The following is a 25429-nucleotide window of genomic DNA, read 5'->3' on the forward strand; positions in this document are numbered from 1 at the left end:
GTGTAGGTTGTATTAGCCTAGGAAATATAGGATTACGGTAGGGAATGGGTCTGGGTGAGATCCTGTTCAGAGGGTTGGTATGGACTCAATAGGCCAAATCGTCTGCTTCCACACTGCAGGGATTCCAATGATTACAAGTTTTGAAATTAACTTTAGTCCCAATCTAATTTAGGTTGTTGAATTGCATAATTAACATTTTTATTGGCACAGAGCGGATTTACAAGGTTTTTGGCAGAATTGGAAAATTTGACCTATGAGGAGAGATTGAATAGGCTGGAGTTGTTGCCTTGGGAACAGAGGGATTGAATTCTGGTGTACAAAATTACGAGCAGCCTAGATAGAGCGATAGGAACAGTCTAGTTCCGTTCATTGGAGAATTCAGCAACCAGGGAGCATTGATTCAAAGTACTTGGTAAAATGTTTGAAGGATAGTTGAGGAGAAGTTTAGGATCTGGAACTCATTAATTGAAAAGTTGGTAGAGGCAAACCTCCTATTACATTTTAGATTAGGTTAGATTCCCTACGGTGTAGAAACAGGCCATTTGGCCTTATAGGTGCACACCAACCCTCCGCAGAGTAACCCACCCAGACCCATTTCTCTCTGACTAATGCATCGAACACTATGGGCAATTTAGCATGGCCAATCCACCTGACCTGCACATTTTTGGATTGTGGGAGGAAACTGGAACACCCGGAGGAAACGCACGCAGACATGGGGAGAGAATTTGCAAACTTCACAGAGACAGTTGCCTGAGGTTGGAATTGAATCTGGGTCCCTGGCACTGAGATGCAGCAGTTGTTACCACTGAGCCACTGTGTAGATCACTTGGACATGCACTTGATGTTGTGTAACCAACACGATTACTAACCAAGACCTAGAAACTGAGATTAGGTTGGATAACTCATGCTCAGCCCATGTAAACACGAGTGATCCAATAACTTTCTTTTGTGCAATTAATCTCAAATGATTCTGACTCTTGAGAGGAGATTTACGAAGCAAAGATGTCATTTAAATTGTCTTGAATAAGATCTGCAAGTTTGAAACAGTCCCTTAAGTAACACTTTAAGCCAGCTGTATTCCATGTTTAACGTGTCTGCCAGGCGAGAGTGTGGGGAGTGTGAAGGAAGTCAGCACAGCAAATAGTGTGGTTCAAAATGGATTCAAATGATCAGCTTGTTTTGGTGACCTGGGAGGTAAATGTTCTTTTCCAATTGTCTGCACTCAAAGGTTGACCTGATTAAGTAGGAGGGTCGAGAGTTGTGACCTTTAGCAAATACTGAATGTGCTTTTCTCTTTCATTGATAGCATTAAGGCCCGTGAGTTCAGCAAAATGAATAACCGCATCGTGAGGCTGGACAGCTCATCAAGTGAAGAGAGAGAGGAGGTGCAGATGCCTGAACCCCTCCATCTCCTGTAAGACACCTTCTTATTCTAAGACACACACAAACACACAGAAAAATAGATGCAAACACATTGCTGTTCCAGAACAGGAGGGGGCCATCTGACCTGAGCCAGATGACAACATCATTAACCTTGAAGGTGTTGTTGGAGGTGGGAAGGTCTCATAGACTTGCAAGTTCAGCAAACTCAATAATGTCTTGGATCACCAAGACAAGTTTAAAATCCAGGAAATCATTGCGGCTCTTTTAAGACGTGGAGAATTGTGGAACAGAAAATTTCGTCAATAGTTAATACTGAATAGCAGCACTGAGAGAACATATGGACATTGGAGCTCAGGTTCAGGTGGACAATGGTATGCTCAGTGAGGTAACACTGCTGCAACAATATACCTTCCAGGTGCTTTTGAATGTGATGCAGTTATCGTTCATAGCCGGCAGATCATTTTTTAGTCTGGATGAAAGTACACCAACACTGCCTGTCAGGCTTGGCTCACGTTTGTGTTACAGGTGAGCTGCTGGTGTGACCCTGAGGGTACAGTCATTTGCAGAGTTCTCACGCCTTTATCACACAGCCTTCTGTACTCGGGGGTAGCTTGACTTCCAGTCGGCCACAAAAAACAAATCTGTTTGAGGTCTCCTTATATGACAGGCAAAGATGTCAGCTCCTTGAAATTATTTTTACCTTTCAATCCTGGAATGTAAGTCCACTGTGAAGTGGGTTTTGGGTATTCTGCTGCACAGACCATTACCCCCACACCCATTTCCTTGTGGGTATTGTCAACAGTAGAACCACCTCTTCTTTGGCAACCAGTTGTAATCTCACAGAGAAAGCAGGGGGGAAGCTAATATCAGGAATGGGTAATGTCTCGGAGGTTAGGGCTGGGTTGTGTTATTGAAGCAGACTGGAACCAAATTTAATTGGCATTTACGTCCGATCTAAGTTTGTGCAGTGGGTCAGGGATTTTTACTCAGAGCCTAATCATGCTTTACTTGACCGAGGAATGTTTGGTTCTGGCTCTGAGTGCCCTAAGTTTAAAAAAAGGATCCTAGTCATCATCCTAACCAGCACAGCATTTGGAACGAAAAGTAAACATTTTTCTGTTTTAAGCCAATATCATAATTGAGAACTGATTCTTACAAAAGTACATCACTAAAGTATTCCACAGATGAAACAGTTTGCATATAACTCATTAGTTTAACTTGGCCTGTAAAATGTACACAGTGAAGGTAATTTATATTCCACTTGGAGTGCTAACCATAATTCAAGGTACTTTTTATTTTACAAAAGTGCAGTTGACAGCGAGTGTATGAATCTCTTGCTGTCAGCTCACATTGCTCGTTGTAACATACTCCACCCCAGTCTATCCTGAAAGCCCTGCAGACTATTTCTCAGCTGAACAATCTCACGCAGCGATCTGTCAGTTCATTTATGTCAGTGTAGTTGCACCATGACAGGAACACTCTGTTAACACAGGGTTGGCTCACTGTGACTCTCATCATGATTGTAGTATCGTGGCCGTGATGTTCCAGGCCTGTCCCAGAGCTGGTTTTCAGGCAGGACCCCCAGAGAGGCCAGGATGAGGTAACACTGGGAGAGTGGGCTCTCTTCAGGTACTGAAACACAAAGAAAGAGTCAATGAAACACATTTTGCCCTTGAATCCTCACTCCTGACTTGTCAGCTCAGCCAATTCATATCCACTATAAAGCATAAAATCTAACCATCTGATTATTTGAAAGGGACGTATTCATCACTATGATTCAGTATAAAACTACTTATTCTTTTTATTTAGAATCATCTCAAATGCCCTCAGGCACTAGTGATTACTCAGAAGTGCAGTCATTTATGTAGCTAAAGGTGGAACAATTTTTGTGTACAGTGTGGCCAATGAGGTGACTGGCCAGACAATTTTTCTTTTTTTTGGTTGAGGATGGGAAGGAATATCAGCTAGAACACGTAAAAATGTCCACTCTGATTTCTTCCAAAAAATTGTGCTACAGGGCAATATCCTCCGACAGTGTAAAATCACACACTCAAGTCCTAGGGTAGGATATCCGACCCAGAGGCGGGAGTGAGCCTGCTGAGCCAAATTGTCATAGCGACTTCCGGTTGCAACAGTGACCTTTTACAGGTAATCACAATGAGGTTTATGCATGTATTTTGTGCCTTTTTTTTTGTACGGCAGGGCTTTGCTAGACTGACGCCCCAAATCACTGATCCAAATCCAGCAGTAGTTCTGACAGGTGCACTCCACACTCACAGAGCAGCAATGGCAGCTTCACTGAGGGCAATCACACTGTGTATTGTCGATGTTTGTCAATGAAAGAATGTTGCATGGAGGAAGTAGAAATTACGAAGGCAGGGAGTTGAGTGAGAGTGCGTGCTGCTGTGCTGATTTTTCTGGCACATGTTACTGCTGCTCTGTAGTGGAGACCATTTCTATTGTTCCACTGTCAACCTCAGCGTTGGGAAATTCAAGTTTCCTAATTGATTTGCCATTTGGAGGGTCGAGAAAATAAAGTTGCACATTGTCATTGTTTGGCAACATGTTAATAATCTGTTATTATGGTTTCTATTTATTGTTGTGGCTGTTAAAAATTTCTACATTAAATTATTGAGATCTATTTGAACAGCTTATGTTTGTACTTATCTGCTTCAGTGGGTTTTGGTTGGTATGGGACCGGGGTACACTGGTAGCTGCTAAGTAAAAGAAGGTGCCTCCACTCAATGATTCATTGAGTGGAAGAACGCAGACACTAGGGCAGGGGTCTCTTCCATCCTTTTAGAATCATAGATTTGTACAGCACAGACACAGACCCTTCTGTCCAACTTATTCATGCCGACCAGATATCCTCTAGTTTTGGATTCCCCTATCCTGGGGATACAAAACCTTAGTTATTCACCCTATCCATGCTCCTCATGATTTTATAAATCTCTATAAAGGTTACCCCTCAGCCTCCGACAATCCAGGGAAAATAGCCCCAGCCTATTCAGAATCTCTCTACAGTTCAAACCTTTCAAGCCTGGCAACATCATCGTAAATCTTTTCTGCACCCTTTCAAGTTTAGCAATATCTTTCCTATAGCAGGGAGACCAGAATCGAAGGCAGTATTCCAAAAGTGGCCTAACCAAATACCTGTACAGCTGCAACATGATCATCCAACTCCTATTCTTAATGCACTGACAAATAAAGGCAAGCATACCAAACACCTGTCAACATGTGGCTTCACTTTCAAGGAATTATGAACCTGCATTCTAAGGTCTCTTTGTTTGGCAACACTCTACAGGACCTTACCGTTAAGTGGATAAGTCCTGCCCTGATTCACCTTACCAAAATACAATACCTCACATTTCTCTAAACTCCATCTGCCACACCCTGGCCCTTCTGGACTTTGCGTGCCAGCTTTCCACTAGGCTACCTCGTACATTGAACATTCCTCAGTAGATGGCCATCAATAACCCAGGTTCTCAGCATCTGAGGCCTGTGAAACAGGGCTAGCTAGGTGCATGCAACTTTTCATGATTCCAATAACAAAGTCTTGAAACCGTTGACCACCCAGTTTTATTTACCACGTATTTCTCTCTGTGCTGTTCGCACCTGGTAAATTTTAAAGATGTGAAGCTTAACTCCTTAGCCCCTCATCAAAGCTCACCACACCTTCTCAAGGACAACTAGGTATGGGCAATAAGTGCTGGCCCAGCCAGAAATGTCCACATTGCACAGATGAAAGAAAGAAAATCACAAATCATAACATTAATGTTGAGATTTTCATATGTTTGAAGCTATGATTTATTTAAGATTAACTTATAGTTAGGAGATAGCCATGGTGCTTTGCATGGATGGTTATTTAACTGAGTGGCATGCTTGGGTCACTTCATAAAGTAGCCATTAACCCTGACAGCCATAGGGCTGCTCTCTCATTAGAGAGAGACACAACCGGTGGTGGTTTAACCTGAGGGTCACCATGCCTTGGATGAGGTTGAGAAGGGGGAATTTATATGATCACCTGAGCCAGTGTGGGGATTGAACCTGCATTTTTGGTCTCAGTCTACATCAGAAGCCAGCCATGCATCTAATTGGCCCCTGGGCCACTTCACAGGACAGTTAAGAATCACCCATTGCAGAGGAATTGTGATCACGCGTGGACCAGAGCTTGAACCTTTTGATATGCACAGAGGCTGTGCAATGCAAACCAGGAAACAGTGCCTGAAGCTGACTTTGGTGAAGGCAAAATTCAGAGGGGAAAAGAAGTTTAAAAATAATTAACTTGGATTGCCCCCTTAAAGACCGCTAACATTAGATGACCAGGCACACTCCAGCAGATAAATCCCATGTGGTTGCCATTTCAATTTCTAAAGTTTACAAATGCTAAAAGCACAATGGGTTTCCTTCCCTAAAGGATGTCAGTGAACCTTTGGGATTTTAAGGTCAATATTACCAACACCAGTTTTTATTTTCAGATTTACTGTTCTTTAAACCAAATTCAAGTTCAAATCTGCTGTGCTGAGGAGTCACCTCCAGAGCTTTGGATAAATCCAAGCGTCTGGAATACCCACCCAGTAACATATCCAACAGGAGGTCTTGTGGTGTAGAGGATAGCATCCCTAACTGTGTACCAGAAGGCCCTGGTCCAATACCCACCTCGAGACTTGATGGTCATGGAAGAAGGGCTTATGCCCGAAACATCGATTCTCCTGTTCCTTGGATGCTGCCTGACCTGCTGCGCTTTTCCAGCAACACATTTTCAGGTCATGGAAAGTGTCTCATGATGTGGCCAAACAGGAGTCTCTCTCTCATTGCAACTCCCAGGAATCTCAGGGAGTCTCTCTCTCATTGCAACTCCCAGGTCATTTCCTCAGCCCTGAAGCTCTTCAACCATGTCCTGAAACAAACTCGGTATCACAGGGTCATGGAAAGTGTCTCATGATGTGGCCAAACAGCTTAATAATCAGTTGATAGAACTTTGTGACACACCAGTGGCAGACAGCCAAAGAGTTGGACAGAACCATGTAGAAGCTGCAACACAACCGCCTCCCCATGTGCAGACTGTTGCTGTGACTAATATCATCCTCATTCTAAGGGCCTGCCATGCACATGCACACACACACACACCCCCCGACATTCTCACACGTATTACCATGAGGTCCATAGTTGTTCGTCTGAGCAACGTGCATTCCCTGTGCAATGTAGGCAAGGCGTGGCAGAGTTACAGGAAGAGTTCAATGTATGTGCACACAATGAAGACTAATCCTTGTCTCGTTTCCATAAAATGGATATTGTTGAGAAAGGTTCACATCTGGCTTCTAGGTCCCAACTAGGTCAGAAGATAGAAAGGAAGGAAACATGCCTTCTTGGTCACTGGTCTTAAAAGATCCTGTGGCTTTTCAGGCTGACACAGGCTGCCTGAAGCAGACTTTGGCGAAGGCAAATTCAGTGAGGAAAAAGTTTAAAAATAATTAACTCCAACCTCCCCCTTTACGACTGCTAGCAGCAAATGAACAGGCATACTCCAGCAGATAAATTCCATGTGGTTGGCATTTTAATCTCTAAAGACTGCAAATGCAACCACCAAGAGGAAAAGTCTGTGGTTTCTTTGTGTGACAGAAGGAGATTATATTTGAAGGGTTTGGTTGAGATGAGGAGAAATGACTGAGGCAGCCACTATAGTTGTCATTCGAATGGTGGAATAAGATAGCTGTCTAGAATTCATTCCAACTTTCCATGCAGTGTATGGTTCCAGTATTCATACCCATTCTTTGTGCAGTGCCCTGAGGAGTGAGTGCTTGCAGAGTGCAGCCTCACTCAATTCTGTTTTCCTGCATTTTCCAGTAGGGATCATTTTTATCTGCAACAGGTTTGGGTACTCCAGGTTGCCAACCTTCCAAGTTTGCCCTGATGCCTCCAGGAATCAAAGATTAATCTCCAGGATTCTGTTCACAAGCAAAATCTGGGATAAACATCACGAAGGGGTGTATGGTTAGCCTCAAAGTGCCTAATGGATTCTTAAGGTCTGATTAAGATGAATACAAGAAGATATGTGGGCTTCAATATAAAACAAATTTATTAGCTTATTCAACTTTAGATTTATGCAAACTAATGAGTGGATCTATTAACTTAAACTACATTAGGTATATTCAACAGGCGAGTCTTGGTGCCTTGTCTTCACGTCAGAGTTGTCCTGGGTGAAGGCTGCCACTTGGAGTTCTATCTTTGCACCTAAGTCCCCCATCTCGCGAACCCCTTGTGTGATGAGAGAAAGTCCCTCTAGGTGGGGAAAGTCCTTGATGTTATTCTAAATCTGATATGTGCTGTATTGCCGTGCTGAGTACTTCCCCAGCTGCAGCAATGTTGTTAGGCTGGCAGTTTCCATTAGTGGTCATTTAATTTCTTCCTGAACAATCCAACCCATTAATACCTGATCCAAATTAAAACCACCTTGACTGTTTCCATTGGTTCGTGTTTTAAATTAAAATTTAAAGATTTAAATATATTTGCCCTTTAAAATTCAATTGAATTTCCTGTTGCACACTTGAACTAGCCACTTGTATCAAGGCATTTTATCAATCCCAATTTCAGAAACAATTGCATCTAGGCTTGGTGGTTTTAAACAGTGTTCTTATGTTGGAGATTCCAGTGACTGTAGTTAGTTCAGGGTTCCCCTGTTTTAAAAGGCTCTGTCTCCATAACAGTCATGTCATTGAATCCCCTACAGTACAGAACCAGGCCATTCAGCCCATATTAATCCTTCAAAGAGCATCCCACCCTGTCCCTGCATTTCCCATTGATAATCCACCTAGCCTGCACATCCACGGACATTATGAGAAATAAGCAAGGCCATTCCAACTAACCTGCACAGCTTTGGACTGTGGGAGGAAACCCACACAGACACAGGGAGAATGTGCATACTGCACACAGGCAATGTGAAGTTCCAGCCAGAAACTGGAATCGAACCCAGATCCATGGCAGTCTGAGGCAGCAATGTGAACCACTGAGCCACCGTGCCGTTCTAAGACTAACGACTCCCTTACTGCTTTCTTGAAATCTGTTCAAAACAAAGTCCACTTTGGCTCAGGAAGACACCCAATGGGTTAATAAGGTCCAGAATTTAGTCCAGTCCAAAATTACACGTCTCTGTTCTGCGCTGTATTGTTCTCCTCATGGCAGGAGGTGTGTGAGAAGATTTAAAACTGTCAGTAGAAGGAGTTAACTCTACTGGTCTCAAAAACAGCAGGCCCAAGTAACCAGGTGACGTCATGTCGTACTGTCACGTTTAAAACTGTCAAAATCTCCTGATCATTTCAAACTGACAGTTTGAATTTTTCTTGTCTCAAAGAGAAAAAGTTTTCTATTTCTTCCTTTTAACACCACCTTCAAAATATGAATATACAAAAAAATTCTCATTCTGAACTCGGAGTTCAGTTTGGAGGCTTTCCAAAACAGGTTTATCTGTGTTATGAGAACAAGTCAGACTATGTTTTTTTCCACAACACCTTTCTACAGCAATTAAAAAAAAGCACCTTTTAAACCTTTCAATGAAATAAGATTTGAAAGTATTGAACCTATGATGCTTTCAGTTTACTTTGTTTTGGTTCTGATCTCCGTTGAATGTGAGAGATGCCATCCCTGTAACTATCATGGGAACTCTCTCTGATACAGTCCAATTTTCACAGAGGGCTCCTTTAATTTCGTTGGGGTAAAGGGACTTTTTAATCTCTTCCCTAACTTTGCATAAAGGTCCTATTCCTTCGTCCAACCCTTCCAGCACATTGGTGACATTACACACCAGCCTTGCCTCACTGCACAGAGATGAAACTGTTGGGGAAACCCTGTCAATTACATTCTCAAGGTTACCTGCCCTGTCTTGCAAGATAACAGCCCCAGCTGCTATCTGTTCTCCGATTTCTGTCTGGTTTATTTTAATTTTTGTTCAATCATGGGAAAAGTCCATTTCATCATTGCTTTCCATATCAACATCCAGTCAATCCAGTTACAATGTTGTGTCTAACCAAAGTCCTTTCCCTTGTATTACACATAATGGGTACTGTGCTTTGTGGTTGGTAATCGGCTTTACCCTGTAACTTCCCCGCAGCTTTCTGTTTTCTTGTCCAACTGTAAAGCAGACAAATGGACACTAACTTATTACGGAGGAGAACTTCTTCAAGGTAGGCATCTCTGGAAAAGGTGTGGAATTAGTCCTCCTGGGAGCAGATGCGGCGGGTGGATTTGGGAATAAGGGATAGCATTTTTACAATGGAATTGGTCCTCTTCCACTGTAACTTATTATGAACTGTTTCAAATTCAGTAGTTCCTTTTGGAGGTCTAGCAGCATATGTGGAGAGAAATCAGAGTTAACGTTTTGTGTCCAGTGACCCTTCCCCAGGACTGAACAGTTTATGAGGAATATACTGGACCTGAAACATTAGCTGTGATTTCTGTCCACTGATGTTTGCCAGCAATTTCTGTTTGTTTCTGAATCTGGGTTCTTTGTTTTTTTGCTCCTTTCATAACCTCTTTTGCAAGTCCATCTATTACCGTCACATATTTCCACAGTTTCCAGTAAAACGCTTGCTACCAATGCTCCTAACTTTCCCATTAAGCTAAGGATCAATAGTATTTTGGAATACCCGGTGTTCATGGTAACTTCAATTAAAAATTGCTGCTTCTCACAGCTTCTCAAACTTAAAGCCAATTAAACCATTACTCCCATGGTAGAATAATTAGTTAGATAAAGAAAGTGTACGCCTGTGACAATTGGAGATGTTCATTGACACTGGAGGACAAACAGACAGCATCTCCTCTCCAGCCAAAGGAACTCATCCCTCAGTCTTTCACCTCTTCCTTTACCCTCTTGAGCATTTTGTTCAAACGCTGCTCACTGTGCCAAGTGTACTGTTAGATTGAAATTGCTAACGGGTTCTTTAAGTTCTGATCAAAATGCATACAGGAAGACACATGCACTTCTAAATAAAGCAAGTTTGTTGGCTTAATGTAACTTGGCTTTTTTGCAATGTTGGACTTTTTATTTCTCTATTTTCTAAGCTCTGGTAACTGAAGAAGCTGGACCTGGGTAGGTTTGCGATGTAAGTGGGGACTTATAAACTTTTCACTGCACTCGTTTGAGTACATGTGACAATAAAACTAATTCTAATTCATCTACTTCAGATATACAAACGAATGAGTAAATCGATTAACTACTTGAGACGTATTCAACAAGTCTCACTGCCTTGTCTTCATATCAGGGATTGATGATTGCCACTTGGAGCTCTACCTTCATTCCCATTGGCCCAGTCTTGACCCCAATGCAATGGTGAAAGTCCCTGAAGCTGGGGAAAGTCCCCATTATTAATACTTTCCCAGGCATTCCTCTGTGCTCGGCGGCCAGAAACAAGTCCAGGTGCCGCTACAAAACAGATTGTTCCCAATCTCGAGGCAAGGTCATTGCAGTTACCTTCCTGCCAAAACAGGCTGCTTTTACAGTTAGGTAAAACAAAACTCTCCAGATACTGGAGATTAGATTACATTACATTACAGTGTGGAAACAGGCCCTTCGGTCCAACAAGTCCACACCGACCCGCCGAAGCACAACCCACCCATACCCCTACATTTACCCCTTACCTAACACTACGGGTAATTTAGCACGGCCAATTCACCTGACCTGCACATCTTTGGACTGTGGGAGGAAACTGGAGCACCCGGCGGAAACCCATGCAGGCACGGGGAGAACGTGCAAACTCCACACAGTCAGTCGCCTGAGGCGGGAATTGAACCCGGGTCTCTGGCACTGTGAGGCAGCAGTGCTAACCACTGTGTCACCGTGCCGCCTACATCAGGAGATGTGAAACAAAATCTGAAATGGCTGGCTAAGCTCAGCAGATCTATGGGAAGGAAGCAGAGTTAACATTTCGAGTTGGGTGACTTCATCAGAACTCTTACACTGAGCAATTTTTGAGAAGGTATGTAGCTCAGGTTGATGATAAGCATGTAAGTTAGCTCGCTGAGCTGGAAGGTTTGTTTTCAGATGTTTCGTCATCATGACGAGGTAACATTATCAGTGAGAGTCTCCGGTGAAGCACTGATGGTATGTCCCATACCACACCACCAGCGCTTCACCAGAGACTCTCCCTGATTATGTTACCTTGTCATGGTGACGAAACATCTGAAAACAAACCTTCCAGCTCAGCGAGCTAACTTACATACTTATCTTACACTAAGTTGTTTTTCACATATTTTCCTTCGGTTGCTTATTGCCATCTCCAGTCAACTCTTAACGATTAACGATCTAGTTCAGAGATATCACTTTTACACTAAAAGAGGCTTGTTAACTTTTGAAATATTCTTCACACAGCTTTTTTTAAATTAGATATAAAAGTAGTGGGAATAAAGTCTGCATGGCTGAGTTAAAATTCAGGCAGTGTCTTTCCAAATAGCCATGGAAAGGGAGGACACAGTGAGCAGTTGGAGAGATGGTGGGGGTGGACTTTGCAGGCTAGTTGAAGGTGTGTGGGAGGGCAGTGTCATGTGATTTAACCTCTAGGAGAACACCAAATCAGGAATGACAACTTTATTGGGATCCCTGGTTCCCCCCTCCTTGAGACCAAGAATATTCTGGAGTACTGTGTACAGTTTGGGTCTCCTTACTAGAGAAAGGATGTACTGGCCCTGGAGGGGAGGGGGGGCAGAGGAGGTTCACTAGGTTGGTTCTGTAGTTGAGCGGGTTGGCTTATCAGAAGAGATTAGATAGACTGGGACTATACTCATTGGACTGAGACACGATCTTATACAAACATTTACAATTATGAAGGGAATAGATAGAATAGAAGCAGGGTGGTTGTTTCAGCTCCTGAACTAGAGGGCATAGCCTCCACCTCCTGATGCTGCCTGGCTTGCTGTGTTCTTCCAGCCTCCTGCCTGTCTACTCAACATAAGGGAGAGCAAATTTAGGATGGAATCCTGATGAAGGGCTCTTGCCCGAATTCTCCTGCTGCTCGAATGTTGCCTGACCTGCTGTGCTTTTCCAGCACCACACTCTCAACTCTGATCTCCAGCATCTGCAGTCCTCACTCTCTGCTAGATTTCAGACTGAACTGAGGAGGAACTTCTTTGTCCAAAGGATCGTGAACCTGTGGAAATCCCCCCCCCCCCCCCCCCCCCCCCGCCCCAGTGAAGCTGTTAAGGCTACCTTGTTCCTTGTTGAATGTTTTGAAGCTATGATATGGAGGTGCCAGTGTTGGACTGGGGTGGACAAAGTCAGAAGTCACTCGATACCAGGTAATAGTCCAACAGGTTTATTTGAAATCACAAGCTGCTCCTTCATCAGACGGGGGCAAGGACAAGATAGATTGTTGAACGGTAAAATAATTAAGGGTTATAGTGAGTAGAGGAGAAAGTGAGGTCTGCAGATGCTGGAGATCAAAATTGAAACTTTATTGCTGGAACAGCACAGCAGGTCAGGCAGCATCCAGGGAACAGGAGATTCGACGTTTCGGGCACAGGCCCTTCCTCAGGAATGGGCCTGTGCCCATTCCTGAGGAAGGGCCTGTGCCCGAAACGTCGAATCTCCTGTTCCCTGGATGCTGCCTGACCTGCTGTGCTGTTCCAGCAATAAAGTTTCAACTTATAGTGAGTAGAGCTAAGTCCACAAAAAAGATCAGTCATGATCTTATTAAATGGCGGAGGAGCCCCAAGGATGGCCTACTCCTGTTGCTGTCTCTTTGTTCTTATTTAAGTGTGCAATTTACGAGGTCAAGTAACAGCCTGTGATAACAGACCCGGGACTTCCTGATTGCCACATAGTCTAGTGCTGCTATCAACCAACGCGCTAGACAATTAACCCTTCCGTTTAAAAACCGGCTCGAGTAGAGATGCAATAGTTCAAGTCGAAGAAATGGAGAGAGCTTGGCCACTTGTTCCCATACCTGACAGATCTCTCGGACGCTGGCTTATCAAGGAGGTTTCACCTAAATCAGGTTCCCCAAATTAAAAAGAAATTCCACAATTCTAACCACTTAGCATTCCTATCTGAATGCCTACTTTGTTTTATGTACATGGCCTTCCCTCATCTTGTTAAAAACATCAATACCAAATCCAGAACACTATACAGATGTGGGAGTGACCACAATTACATTTAGAGTCATGGAGTCATAGAGATGTACATCACAGAAACACACCCTTCGGTCCAACTCGTCCATGCTAACCAGATATCCTAAATTAATCTTGTCCCATTTGCTAGCACTTGGGCCGTATCCCTTTAAACCCTTCCTATTCATATACCCATCCAGATGCCTTTTTAGTGTTTTAAGTGTATCCACCTCCACCACATCCTCTGGCAGCTCATTCCATACACACACCACCCTCTGTGGAAAAAGTCACCCTTTAGGTCCCTTTTAAATTTTCCCCCTCTCACCCTAAACCTATGCCCTCTAGCTCTGGACTCCCCAACCCCAGGGAAAAGACTTTGTCTATTTATCCTATCCATGTCCCTCATGATTTTATAAACCTCTATAAGATCACCCCTCAGCCTCCGACACTCCAGGGAAAACAGCCCCAGTGTATTCAGCCTCTCCCTATAACTCAAACCCTCCAACTCCGGCAACATCCTTAAATCATTTCTGAACCCTTTCAAGTCTTTCTAAATGGTTAACAAAAACAATTGAGAATCAAAAACATGGAATGCTAGATAAACTCAGCAGATCTGGTGGCATTAGTGGAGAGAGAAAAACAGAGTTCACAATTCGAATCCAGTTACCCGTTGTCAGAACAAGACATCACAGTAGACTCGAAACGTGAGTCTGCTGTGATGTCTTGTTTTGACGAAGGGTTACTGGACTCAAATTGTGAACTCTATTTTTCTCTCTCCACAGATACTGCCAGAATTGCAGAGTTTCTCCTGGAATCTGTGTTTGTTTCGGATTTTCAGTATCCACAGGATTTTGCTTTTATTTCAATTGAGAAAAAAAACCCTTGTGCCAACATTTGGTGTCTCTGTCCTTTCCCTGTCCTGGTGCTATAAGATATTTACCCATTTGGAGAGGGTCAATTAGCCTCAGTTGGCTGGATGGCTCATGAGTGACGCCAACAGCATGGGTTCAATTCTTGTACTAGCTGGGGTTACCATGCAAAACTCTCCTTCTCACCCTGTCCCCTCGCCTGAGGCGTGGTGACCCTCAGGTTAAACTCACTGCCAGTCGTCACTCTGGAATGACTGAGCAGCCCTATAATCTGATAGGGCCACAACTTTATCTTTACGCCTTGGAAGGTTAAAAAGTTGCTTTGGCACCAATGGAGTGTGGTTGGGGTAGCTGGTGGATTCATTCAGTGGTAGAGGAGCTGCCAGTTGCTTGCCCTCAGTGAACTAAAGCAGAGTTCAATGAGTCTGGTCAATAATGGCCTCTGGCCCCAACATTGTAGCCAGCTGAGAATTGTTAAACATTAGCCGCCTGGTCAATTGGCACCAGCAGTGACCTATTCCCTTGCCCTAACTCCTGAATAGTATTTCACAGAGTGCAGGAGAAAGTGAGGACTGCAGATGCTGGAGATCAGAGCTGAAAATGTGTTGCTGGAAAAGCACAGCAGGTCAGGCAGCATCCAAGGAGCAGGAGAATCGACATTTCGGGCATGAGCCCTTCCTCAGGAATCGTTTTACGTGGCTGAAGAGCTTCTGGGCAGAGGAGATGACCTGGGGTGTGCAGTGAGAGAGGGACTCACTGAAATCCTTATAGAGGGAGGAAGAGAGCTTCTTCAAGGAAGGCATCCTTGCAAGAGGATTCGCAGTAGGTTAAAATCTTCGAGGAGAAAGTGAGGACTGCAGATGCTGGAGATCAGAGCCGAAAATGTGTTGCTGGAAAAACGCAGCAGGTCAGGCAGCATCCAAGGAGCAGGAGAATCGACGTTTCGGGCATGAGCCCTTCTTCGATTCTCCTGCTCCTTGGATGCTGCCTGACCTGCTGCGCTTTCACAGAGTGCAGGCAACAATGGGAAATTTTGTCACCCACCTCTAATCGCTCTTGAACTGGATGTCTTGCTGAGCTATTGCAGAGGGCAGTTAAGAGTCAGCCACATCGCTGCGAGTCAAGAGAGTGGTGCTGGGAAAGCACAACAGGTCAGGCAGCATCCGAGGAGCAGGAGAATCGACGTTTCGGGCAAAAGCCCTCCATCGCTGAGAGTCTGGAGTTACGCGTAGGCCAGACTGGTTGGGGATACTTCCTTCCCTTAAAGGCATAAGTGATGCCTGAACTGTTTTGTTTTGCAACAGTCAGCACATGGTAACATGGTTGCCATTAGTCTAGCTTTTTAATTCCAGATTAGTTAATTGAATTTAAATTCCAATGTGGGTTTGAACCCGCTCTCTCCAGAGTATTTGCTGGAGATTATTGATCCGTTGACTTTACCACTGAACCACAATGTTCCTCAATTTGTTATTTTTTAATGACTCAAGTGGTTAGCACTCAACTCCACACACACTCAACTCTCCCATGCTCTTGAAAGTCACTTTCAAATGTTGGAATAGCAGCTCAGTGGTTAACACTACTGCCTCACAGTACCAGGGGTCTGGGTTTAATTCCACCCTCGGGCAACTGTCTGTGTGGAGCTTGCACATTCTCCCTGGTTTGATTAGATGAGATTCCCTACAGCTTGGGAACAAGCCATTCGGCGCTCTCTCCAGAGTATTTGCTGGAGATTATTGATCCATTGGCTTTACCACTGAACCACAATGTTCCTCAATTTGTTATTTTTTAATGACTCAAGTGGTTAGCACTCAACTCCACACACACCCAACTCTCCCATGCGCTCTTGAAAGTCACTTTCAAATGTTGGAATAGCAGTTCAGTGGTTAACACTGCTGCCTCACAGTACCAGGGGTCTGGGTTTAATTCCACCCTCGGGCAACTGTCTGTGTGCAGCTTGCACATTCTCCCTGGGTTTGATTAGATTAGATTCCCTACAGCTTGGGAACAAGCCATTCGGCTCAACCAGTCCACACCGACCCTCTGAAGAGTGACCCACCCAGACCCATTTCCCTCTGACTAATGCACCTAACACGATGGGCAATTTAGCATGGCCAAGTCACCCTGACCTGCACACCTTTGCACTGTGGGAGGAAACCAGAGCACCTGGAGGAAACAAACTCCACACAGACAGTCACCCGAGGCTGGAATCGAACCTGGGACCCTGGTGCTGTGAGGCCGCAGTGCTAACCACTGAGCCACCGTGCCACCTCATTCCACCCACAGGGCAAAGATGTGCAGGTTAGGGTGGATTGGCTGTGAGAAACTGCCCCATTGTGTCCAGGGATGTGCAAATTAGGTGGGTCAGCCATGGGGAATGTAGGGTTACAGGGACTGTGTAGGATGCTCTTTGGAGGGTTGGTGGGGACCTGATGGCTGATAACCTGCTTTGACGCAGTAGGTATTCTACGAAATGTTAAACTATAAATAGAATTTATTCTCTAATTTTGTCATAAGAACAGAAGTCAGCCATCTGTCCCCTCCAGCCTGTATCACCATTCAATAAGACCATGGCTGATCCTTATCATGGCCTCAGCTCCACTTACCCACCTGCTCACCATAACCCTTAATCCCTTTACTGTTCAAAAATCTATCTTTGCCTTAAAAATATTCAACAGGGAAGCCTCAACTGCTTCACTGGTCGGGGAATTCCACAGATTCCCAACCCTTTGGATGAATAAGTTCCTCCTCAGCTCAGTCTGAAATCTGCTCCCCCTAATTTTGAGGCTAAGCCCCTAGTTCTAGTTTCACTCTCCTTGTTTCTATCTTATCTATTCCCTTCGTAATTTTATATGTTTCTATACCCACTTGTCCTCACTTCTTATTTGATCTGTTATAGGGAAAAAAATACTTGCATTTATATAGCACCTCGAGCAATCCCAACACACTTCACAGGCAACAAAGTACTTTTGAGGCTTAGTGAATGTTATAACGAAATGCAAATTTTCCCACAAACAGCAGGTTATGTGTTTTGTGGTGTTGTTAGAGGGTGGGGGAAATCTACCTTCTTTCCAAATAGTGGTGTCTGTTAAGTCCATCTGAGGGAGAAGGTGTGGCACGTCTGGCCATGCAGCATTCGCTCGGGACTGCAGGGCCCTCACGACTCTGCAGTGGAGCCCAGAGAGAGGGAGAGTTGAATTATCCTCCCTGTTCATCTGCCCTTTTAAGGAGATCTCTACCGTAGCCCTTTTAAATTGCACAGTGCTGGCGGAAGTGCAAGGCTGTGCATTGTGGGGCTGGTCGAATATGTGAATACTGGGACCAGGGAGTGGAGGGAATACAGTGTAACATAGAGTGGTTATAGTGTGGCGGGGAACAGTTAGGAGGGAGCATGTTACGACAGGACTGTGTTCACTGCTGAAGAGGTATGCAACTTACTGCAGTGATCTAGAGAAGTGCAATAACAAAAAAAAAGAGAACATCCTGGGCAGGTTAATAACTCGCCTCTTTACAGAGAAAGAAACAGAGGAAGCAAGAGAAAAATCGGTGTGTGTGTGCAAGCAAGCCTGACACACACGTTAAGGACAGGAATTTGCTTTGCAGAATCTTTACCAGCCTCTGAAAGAGAATCTTCAAAAAAAAAACCAAACATGAGGTAGGACTTCAAGCTTTTTTTGTGTGTGTGTCAGTTTCTGGGCGTGTGTGCATTTCCACCAGTTAATAACATGCTGCGGAATGGGATTAATTTCCTTGGGTTCGTGTTATAACCAGGGCACAAGTCCCTGCTGAGTGTTGCGTGTGAAACGCAATGGGCAAAGTTTCCCCACGCCTCGTGCACGAAAATCTTAATTTTTGTTTTCCAAGACGCGAATGCCTCCACTTAATTATGACAATATAGTTTAATTAAGGTTTTGTTTAATCCGCTGGGTTTGAATTCAGTGAGAGAGAGATCAGATTGAAACTTCTGTTTTTGATTCCGGTTTCCTCTTGAGTAGGGATTTTTTTTTAAAGTGGGCATTTGAAATGTGTGTGTGTTTTTTTTCCCCCCCTGAGTGTATTATACAGAAACATCAATTCCTAATTCTGTCATTGTCCTTGTACATGTTTCCCCTCCTGAGTTATTTGAAGAAACTTAATTTCAAGTGCACTTTTTTTCCAATTCTAGTTTCAAAACAATGCAACATACCTCTTTAACCTGGGTTGTTAATTTGTTTAGTTGTTCAGTGCTGATTTTCGGAGGAGGAACACCTCTTTCATAGGTTCTATTTAGCCTGAGTTCGGTGGGGAATGTAATTAATGTGGTTTTGATGATGTTTTGTTACAAGAATTCTTGCAGAGTAGTAACCACAGCCTAGAATAAAGTATTAAACTGCAAGCAACCAACCCCCAGCCAACTTTCCCCTTGTTTATTCCATCGTCCCATCTCTTCCTTTTCTCTTTTACCCCCCCTTTTTTTTTTAACTTAGACACCATAGTGAAAGTCTTCTGATGCAGAAAATCTAAAAGTGTTTTTCAAACTTATTTTCTGTAATGGCTTAAACATGACTTCCTGAATCATTGTTTTCAACTCAGCTGCTTTATATTAGCCTTGGTTTTACAACCGGGTTTCTTGGTAACAAGAGAGTGTGTGTGTGTGTGTGTGTGTGCGTACACACCTTGTGTGTGTCTGCATTTAAAGTGTCCTTTTGTCACTTGGCTTAATTGTCCAGTTCCAGTTGCTGTGTGACATCACGGCATGTTTAAATAAGGGAAACAAATAGTTGGTGGGTGATGTGGATTTCTTCCCAAAGAAGACATTCCTTGGATTAAACCCACGTCGCTTTTAATGTAATGAGTAACTGGTGCAGAGGTTTTTATTTCAAGAGACATTTGGTGTTACTTGGCCATGTATGGAAGAGATTCCAAGGCAGGTAGAACTCAAGCTACATTGAAAATGAGAGTTAATGTTTCAAATCTGCAGACCCTGCATCAGGAGAGTCCTGATTCAGAGTAAGGGGTCTCTCTGTAAATCCATGGACCCAGGTTTGACAGATGGTGGAATTCAGTAAACGTCTGGAATTAACATTCTAATGTTGTTTGATGGAAAAACCCATCTGGTTCACTAATGCCGTTTGGAAGCCAGCTGCCATCCTTACTTGGTCTGACCTACTTGTGACTCCAGACCCGCAGTAATGTGTTTGACTCTCAACTGCCCTCTGGGCAATTAGGGATGGGCAATAAATGCTGGCCCAGCCAGTTACTGAATTAAAGAAAAAGTCCCCACCCATGGGAAACATCATCTTGTCTGCACCAATTCTATACATCCCTTTTTTTTTTAAAAAAAGTATTTTCCCACATTTGTGTGGGGGAGACCCTCAGCTACAGGAGGCCACCTGAGATGGCCTCCGTTCTATCAGCACCTCCAGCAAAGTTGCACTCCCTCGGTGCTGTGATGGGATCTTTGGCCTCGCTCCTACTTTCCTTCCTTCTAGTGAGATTTCAGTCGGTAACCTTTGGACTCTAAAGGGACAACGCAAGCAATGAGTCATGGTCATTCAACCCTGAGCTCCCTCCCAAGCCGGATATGGAGCAGCTTCGACATTTACTGTTTGAGTACAAAACTTTAACTAAGGTAGACTTTTACCTCTGAGGAAAGGCTGCGCCTGTCTCCTCGGCAGTTTAGTGGAAAGGATGGTTCCTCTTGTTGTAGATTCTCCCACAAGGGCGTGCTGTTTTAAAAATAAGGGGGCGCCCATTTAAAACAGACATGAGGGAACGTTTTATTTGTAAGGGTTGAGAGTCTTTGGAATTCCCTTCCTCAAGAGGCAGCGTCAGGGGAACCCAAAACCCAACCAGAAATGTAAAGGCATTACTTTTGATTTTTAGGGAGTGATGGGAGCTGCAGGTGAAAGCATAAACGTGCAGAATCTTTAAATGTGTTTAAGGCAGAGGGAGATCGATTCCCAATGACCGAGGGGGGTGAAGGAGTATCGGGAGGGGGTGTGCAGCAATGTAAAGCTGAGGTTCAAATCAGATCAGCTGCCATCTTAATGAATGGGGTAGCAGTCTGGAAGGGCAGAGCGGCCTACTCTTGTTCCTCTTTTTGTAGGTTAGACATCCCCTGGCGGGTGACTGTAATAAAATTAAATGATCAATGGGAATTGATCAAAATTAAAACACGATAACGTTACCCAGGGAGATGATCACTCCAGCCCTTCTGATACCCACTGGTCTCTGGACCCTCTGTGGTGCCAGTGGACACTGCATGCGCTCTCTTAATGGGTACCAAAGGTCAGACATAACTGCACAGTGGGGCAGCTACTTGCAGCCCCTGCACAGCCAAAACCTCAGCCCGTTGATGGCCACGTAGGCCAAGCTCGTGAGGAGATCCTCAGCTCTGTCTGCATCTCCCTCCCTCCTGCCCACCGGTAAGGAGTACGGGACCCAAAACCCAACCAAAAATGTGAAAGTGTTCTTTTTTTTTAGGGACTGCAGATGAAAGCATAACCGGGCCTCTCAGACTGCCCGTGACCTGACACCGCGTGAACCCGCTTAACCTTATGTTGCATTGGAGTGCCACCTGTGACACTGTCCAGCCCAGACTCACAGCGTTGCCCATACTTGCAGCGCTCAGATATAGCACAGGATAGATACAGAGCATTTCCCCATTGACACATTACCAGCCCGGTTAGATCGTGTTTTGTTCTGGGGTGGGATTGGGGATGTGGTACATGGCCCATTCTGCCCGGGTGACGTTGATGGTTTCCTTTCCCTCAGGGGTTTGAGTGTTGGACTCTGCAGTTGGTCAGACAGGGTGAGGAAAGCAGGTTCCCTGAAGGACATCTGGAGGAGCATCCAACTCTGGTTGCCCTGCTATAGGAAGGATGCTATTTAAAATGGAGAGGGCTCAGAAGAGGTTTACCACGATGTTGCCAGGTCCAGAGGTTTTGAGTTATTGGGAGAGGCTGGGACTTGCTTCACTGGAGCGCAGGAGGCTGAGGGGTGACCTTTATAAATGTTTCTAAAATCATAAGGGGTATGGAAAGCAAAAGTCTTTTCCCCAGTGCAAGGGAGTCCAAAACCAGGCAACATATTTTTAAGGTGAGAGAAGAAAGGTTTGAAAAGGAAATGAAGGTCAACCTTTTTACACAGAGTGGCTCATATGAGGAATGAACTTCCTGAGGAAGTGGTGGATGCGGGTGCACTTACAACATTTTAAAAGATGGTTGGACAGGTACATGAATAAGAAATGTTTGGAGGTGGGAAATGCAGGAGGTGGGACTAGTTCAGTTTGGAAACGTGGTCAGCATGGGCTAATTGGACCAAAGGATCTGTTTCCATGCTGTATGTCCTGATGAAGGGCTCATGCCCGAAACGTCGATTCTCCTGCTCCTCGGATGCTGCCTGACCTGCTGCGCTTTTCCAGCGACACACTTTCAGCTCTGACTCTTGGGCAACATTCCAGGTCGTTTTGTTGCCTCCATCCCCACAACAAGGAAAATTTTATGGCCTTCAATTTTCCCACTTCCCTCGGTGTGTTTGCTGTCTCGCTCCTTGGATTGTTCCATCGCTGCCACCACCTGCGGAACAGGCTGGAGGGGTTGGATGGCCTACTTGTGTTCCTAAGCCGTGCAACCCCGCAGTGCAGCCTGCATTTACATGGCGCTGTTTAATATTGTGAAATGTCCTGAGGTGACTCCCAGGAGTGTGCTTGGACGTGCTGCTATAACGTGCATTTTGTTAACCCGACTGACGAACTGGGGACGCTGTTTCTGAGTTTTAAATTGTGTGCTGGTTATGACACAATTCCAGCAACCTGTTAGACTATAACCTGGTGTGGTGTGATTTTTAACTTTGTACACCCCAGTCCAACACCGGCATCTCCAAATCATAGTTTAAATGTAGTTGCTATTACGGAGATGTCTAAAATCACAAGGCTCCTGGACAGAGTAGATTGGCAAAGGGGACACTAACTTTTTGGGCCGAAGGGCCCAAAGGGATAATTTTCTTATAGCACAGGGTTGCATGAGAACAGAATGTTACCGTGTTAAAGCAGAACTGGCTGTAGACTGTCACTGAGGTATTGGGACGATGCAGTTGGCTTTAGTAAAGCAGGAGATTGTGGTGGAGAGGCAGAGCTTTGCTTCACCCAGTGGAGAGAGCTGATGCAGGATACAACCAGAGCCGAGTTTGTACGTGCTTTACTAGCCTTTGGTGGCAGAAACTCACTGTGCCAGCTTGCACCTCCAAACGCAACAGCGCCATTTGTTTGGGAATTGAATATGAATACAGGCACCCAATTAATGCCCACTTGGCAAGGTTTAGGAAGAAAATTCTAGAGCTTGGCGCAGAGGCAGCTGACAATAGGGGAAAGATGCTCCTAACGTTCAGCAGAATAGGAGGCTGATGGTACTGAGGCTGGTTCTCTCCGAGCTAGTCCCACTCACCTGCCTTCTCCTCGCGGTCTGCAAATTTGTTCTCCTCTGGGAACGGTTAAATTCTCTTTTTTGAAAGCCCCAAATAATCTGCACACTCGGGCTGCGCATTCCAGAGTCTAACCACTTGCTGTGCAAAAGAACTCCTTTCTTGTGATGCTCTTCGTTGTTTTCCTGGTGATGATTTAGATTAGATTCCCTACAGCGTATGAAAATGGGCCCTTCGGCCCAACAAGTCCACACCAACCCTTTTGAAGAGTAACCCATCCAGACCCATTCCCCTACCCTATATTTACCCCTGACTAATGCACTTAACATTATGGGGAACTTAGCATGGCCAAGTCACCTGACCTTCACATCTTTGGATTGTGGGAGGAAACCCACGCAGACACGAGGAGAACATGCAGAATTCACAAAAGCAGTCATCTGGAGCTAGAATCGAACCCAGGACCATGGTGCTGTGAGGCAACAGTGCCAACCATTGAGCCACTGTGCTGCCCCCACTGATCTTAAGTTAGTGTCCCCTTTGCCAATCTACTCTGTCCAAGAGCCTTGTGATTTTAGACATCTCCATCAGATCTCCCTTATAATGGGTTAATCCCCATTTTCACCAATCTATCTACGCAATTACTGTCTCCTGCCATCAAAACATTGAGGTTCCTCTCAACCTGTCTGCAACCCTTAGTGTCTTTTCTTCATTTTAAGAGTGACGTGCTCAGAATTGTAATTGTCAATCTATCGTAGAATCTCAACAGTGTGGAAGCAGGCCACTTGACCCATTTGAGTCAATCCAGACACACCCTACTACCTTATCCCCATCACCCTACATCTCCTATGGGGCAACCCACCTAACCTGCACATCCTTGGACACTGTGTGGGCAATTTAGCATGGTCAATCCACTCTAACCTGCACATCTTTGGACTGTAGGAGGAAACCCACGCTGACACGGGGAGAATGTCTGTGTGGAGTTTGCACAGTCAGCTGAAGGTGAAATTGGACCCAGGTCCCTGGTGCTGGGAGGCAGCAGTGCCAACCACTGAACCACCACGCCACTCCTTCTGTTAATAAAGTCGGGAATTGAAAGCTGGTCTCGGTGATAGTCACCAAGAAGCAATGGGATTATTGTTGGGAAAAACCCATCTGCTTCAGTAATGTCCTCTTTAGAAAGGGGAAATCTGGCCCAGTCTGGGCCAATGTGTGACTCCAGACTCTACAACTGCGGTACGGTGGCACAGTGGTTAGCACTGCTGCCTCACAGCGCCAGAGACCCGGGTTCAATTCCCGCCTCAGGCGACTGACTGTGTGGAGTTTGCACGTTCTCCCCGTGTCTGCGTGGGTTTCCTCTGGGTGCTCCGGTTTCCTCCCACAGTCCAAAGATGTGCAAGTCAGGTGAATTGGCCACACTAAATTGCCTGTAGTGTTAGGTAAGGGGTAAATTTAGGGGTATGGGTGGGTTTCGCTTCGGCGGGTCGGTGTGGACTTGTTGGGCCGAAGGGCCTGTTTCCACACTGTAATGTAATCTTAAAAAAAAAACTGCCCTCTGAAATGGCCCAAGCAAGCCAGTTGATTCGGGGGCAGTTAGGAATGGACAGCAAACACTGGCTCTGCCAAGAATGCATACGTCCCATGAAAGAAATTAAAGAATTGAGATGCTGTTAAAACAAAATAAGTAAATTGTTTGGTGCTACGCAGAACTTTGTTTGTACTGAACGCCTTCTCTTGTTCTGGGAGTCTCCTGAACTGTCTCCAAGGCTCCGTGGATCTCCGTTTGTGAATCCCTGTTTTAACGTTACAGGGACCCATTCCATTTCTGAACCATTTAAAACAGCTGCGAAGCTCTTTGGAAATGCCCCCATGGTTGTGAAAGGCACAATAAGTTTTCATCACCACACAGCTGGTGGGTGCAAGTTGCTTTAACGTTTTTGAGTCAATCGATTTCAACACAGACATTGCACCAGAAACAATGGAACTGAGGAAATAAAGAATGATTATATTTGTGCACCACTGACTGTGGTGTGTGTGTGTGTCCGTATCCCCCGCCAACAGGTCCACACCGACCCTCCGAAGCATAACGCACCCAAACCCATTCCCCTACATTTTACTCCTTCACCTAACACTACGGGCACTATAGCATGGCCAATCCACCTAACCTGCACATTTTTGGATTGTGGGAGGAAACCCACGCAGACACGGGGAGAATGTGCAAACTCCACACAGTCAGTCGCCTGAGGTGGGAATTGAACCTGGGTCTCTGCCGCTGTGAGGCAACAGTGCTAACCACTGTGTAATAATTCTTGGAGAAAGCAAACTAACCGTGAATGTGTGCACTGAACTTGAAGATGTGTTGGTTAGGGTGGAATGGCTGTGCAAAATTGTTCCATAGCGTCCAGTGATGTGCCATGGGAATGGCTGTGCAAAATTGTTCCATAGCGTCCAGTGATGTGCCATGGAAAATGTAGGGTTAGAGGGATTGTGTAGGGGCTGGGTCTGGTTGGGATGCTTATCGGAGGGTCAGTGTGGATTCGATGGGCCAAATAGCCTGCTCCTACACTGTAGGGATTGTATGTGAATTTGAATTCCATCATAGTGACTTATAGAGTTATAGAGATGTACAGCATGGAAACAGACCCTATGGTTCAACTTGTCCATGCTGACCAGATATCCTGAGT

General features: G+C 44.9%; 2 protein-coding genes and 1 long non-coding RNA gene across 4 annotated transcripts in view; 2 read left to right on the forward strand and 1 right to left on the reverse strand.

Annotated features, from left to right (window-relative positions):
- LOC122542798 (meiosis initiator protein-like) overlaps positions 1–1738 on the forward strand; it is a 65750-nt gene extending 64012 nt beyond the window's left edge. The window contains exon 15 of one of the 2 annotated variants that reach the window (XM_043680849.1): positions 1307–1738. In XM_043680849.1, the coding sequence (XP_043536784.1) occupies positions 1307–1418 (112 nt within the window). In that variant the 3' untranslated portion in view covers positions 1419–1738. The remainder of the gene's footprint in view (positions 1–1306) is intronic. The other variant, XM_043680851.1, reaches the window with a different exon arrangement.
- A 912-nt stretch (positions 1739–2650) lies between these two features.
- Positions 2651–17517, reverse strand: LOC122542801. Its single transcript, XR_006309868.1, has 2 exons — positions 17410–17517; positions 2651–3015 (listed from the first exon to the last, which is right to left on the reverse strand). It is a non-coding gene; the product is annotated as an uncharacterized LOC122542801 (long non-coding RNA).
- A 150-nt stretch (positions 17518–17667) lies between these two features.
- The window catches only part of vaspb (vasodilator stimulated phosphoprotein b), a 57999-nt gene continuing 50237 nt past the window's right edge, over positions 17668–25429 (forward strand). Inside the window, exon 1 of the mRNA XM_043680852.1 lies at positions 17668–18000. Within this exon, the coding sequence (XP_043536787.1) occupies positions 17996–18000 (5 nt within the window). The 5' untranslated portion in view covers positions 17668–17995. The remainder of the gene's footprint in view (positions 18001–25429) is intronic.

Source organism: Chiloscyllium plagiosum, chromosome 41 (assembly GCF_004010195.1).
Source record: "Chiloscyllium plagiosum isolate BGI_BamShark_2017 chromosome 41, ASM401019v2, whole genome shotgun sequence".
Classification (NCBI taxonomy): Eukaryota; Metazoa; Chordata; class Chondrichthyes; order Orectolobiformes; family Hemiscylliidae; genus Chiloscyllium; species Chiloscyllium plagiosum.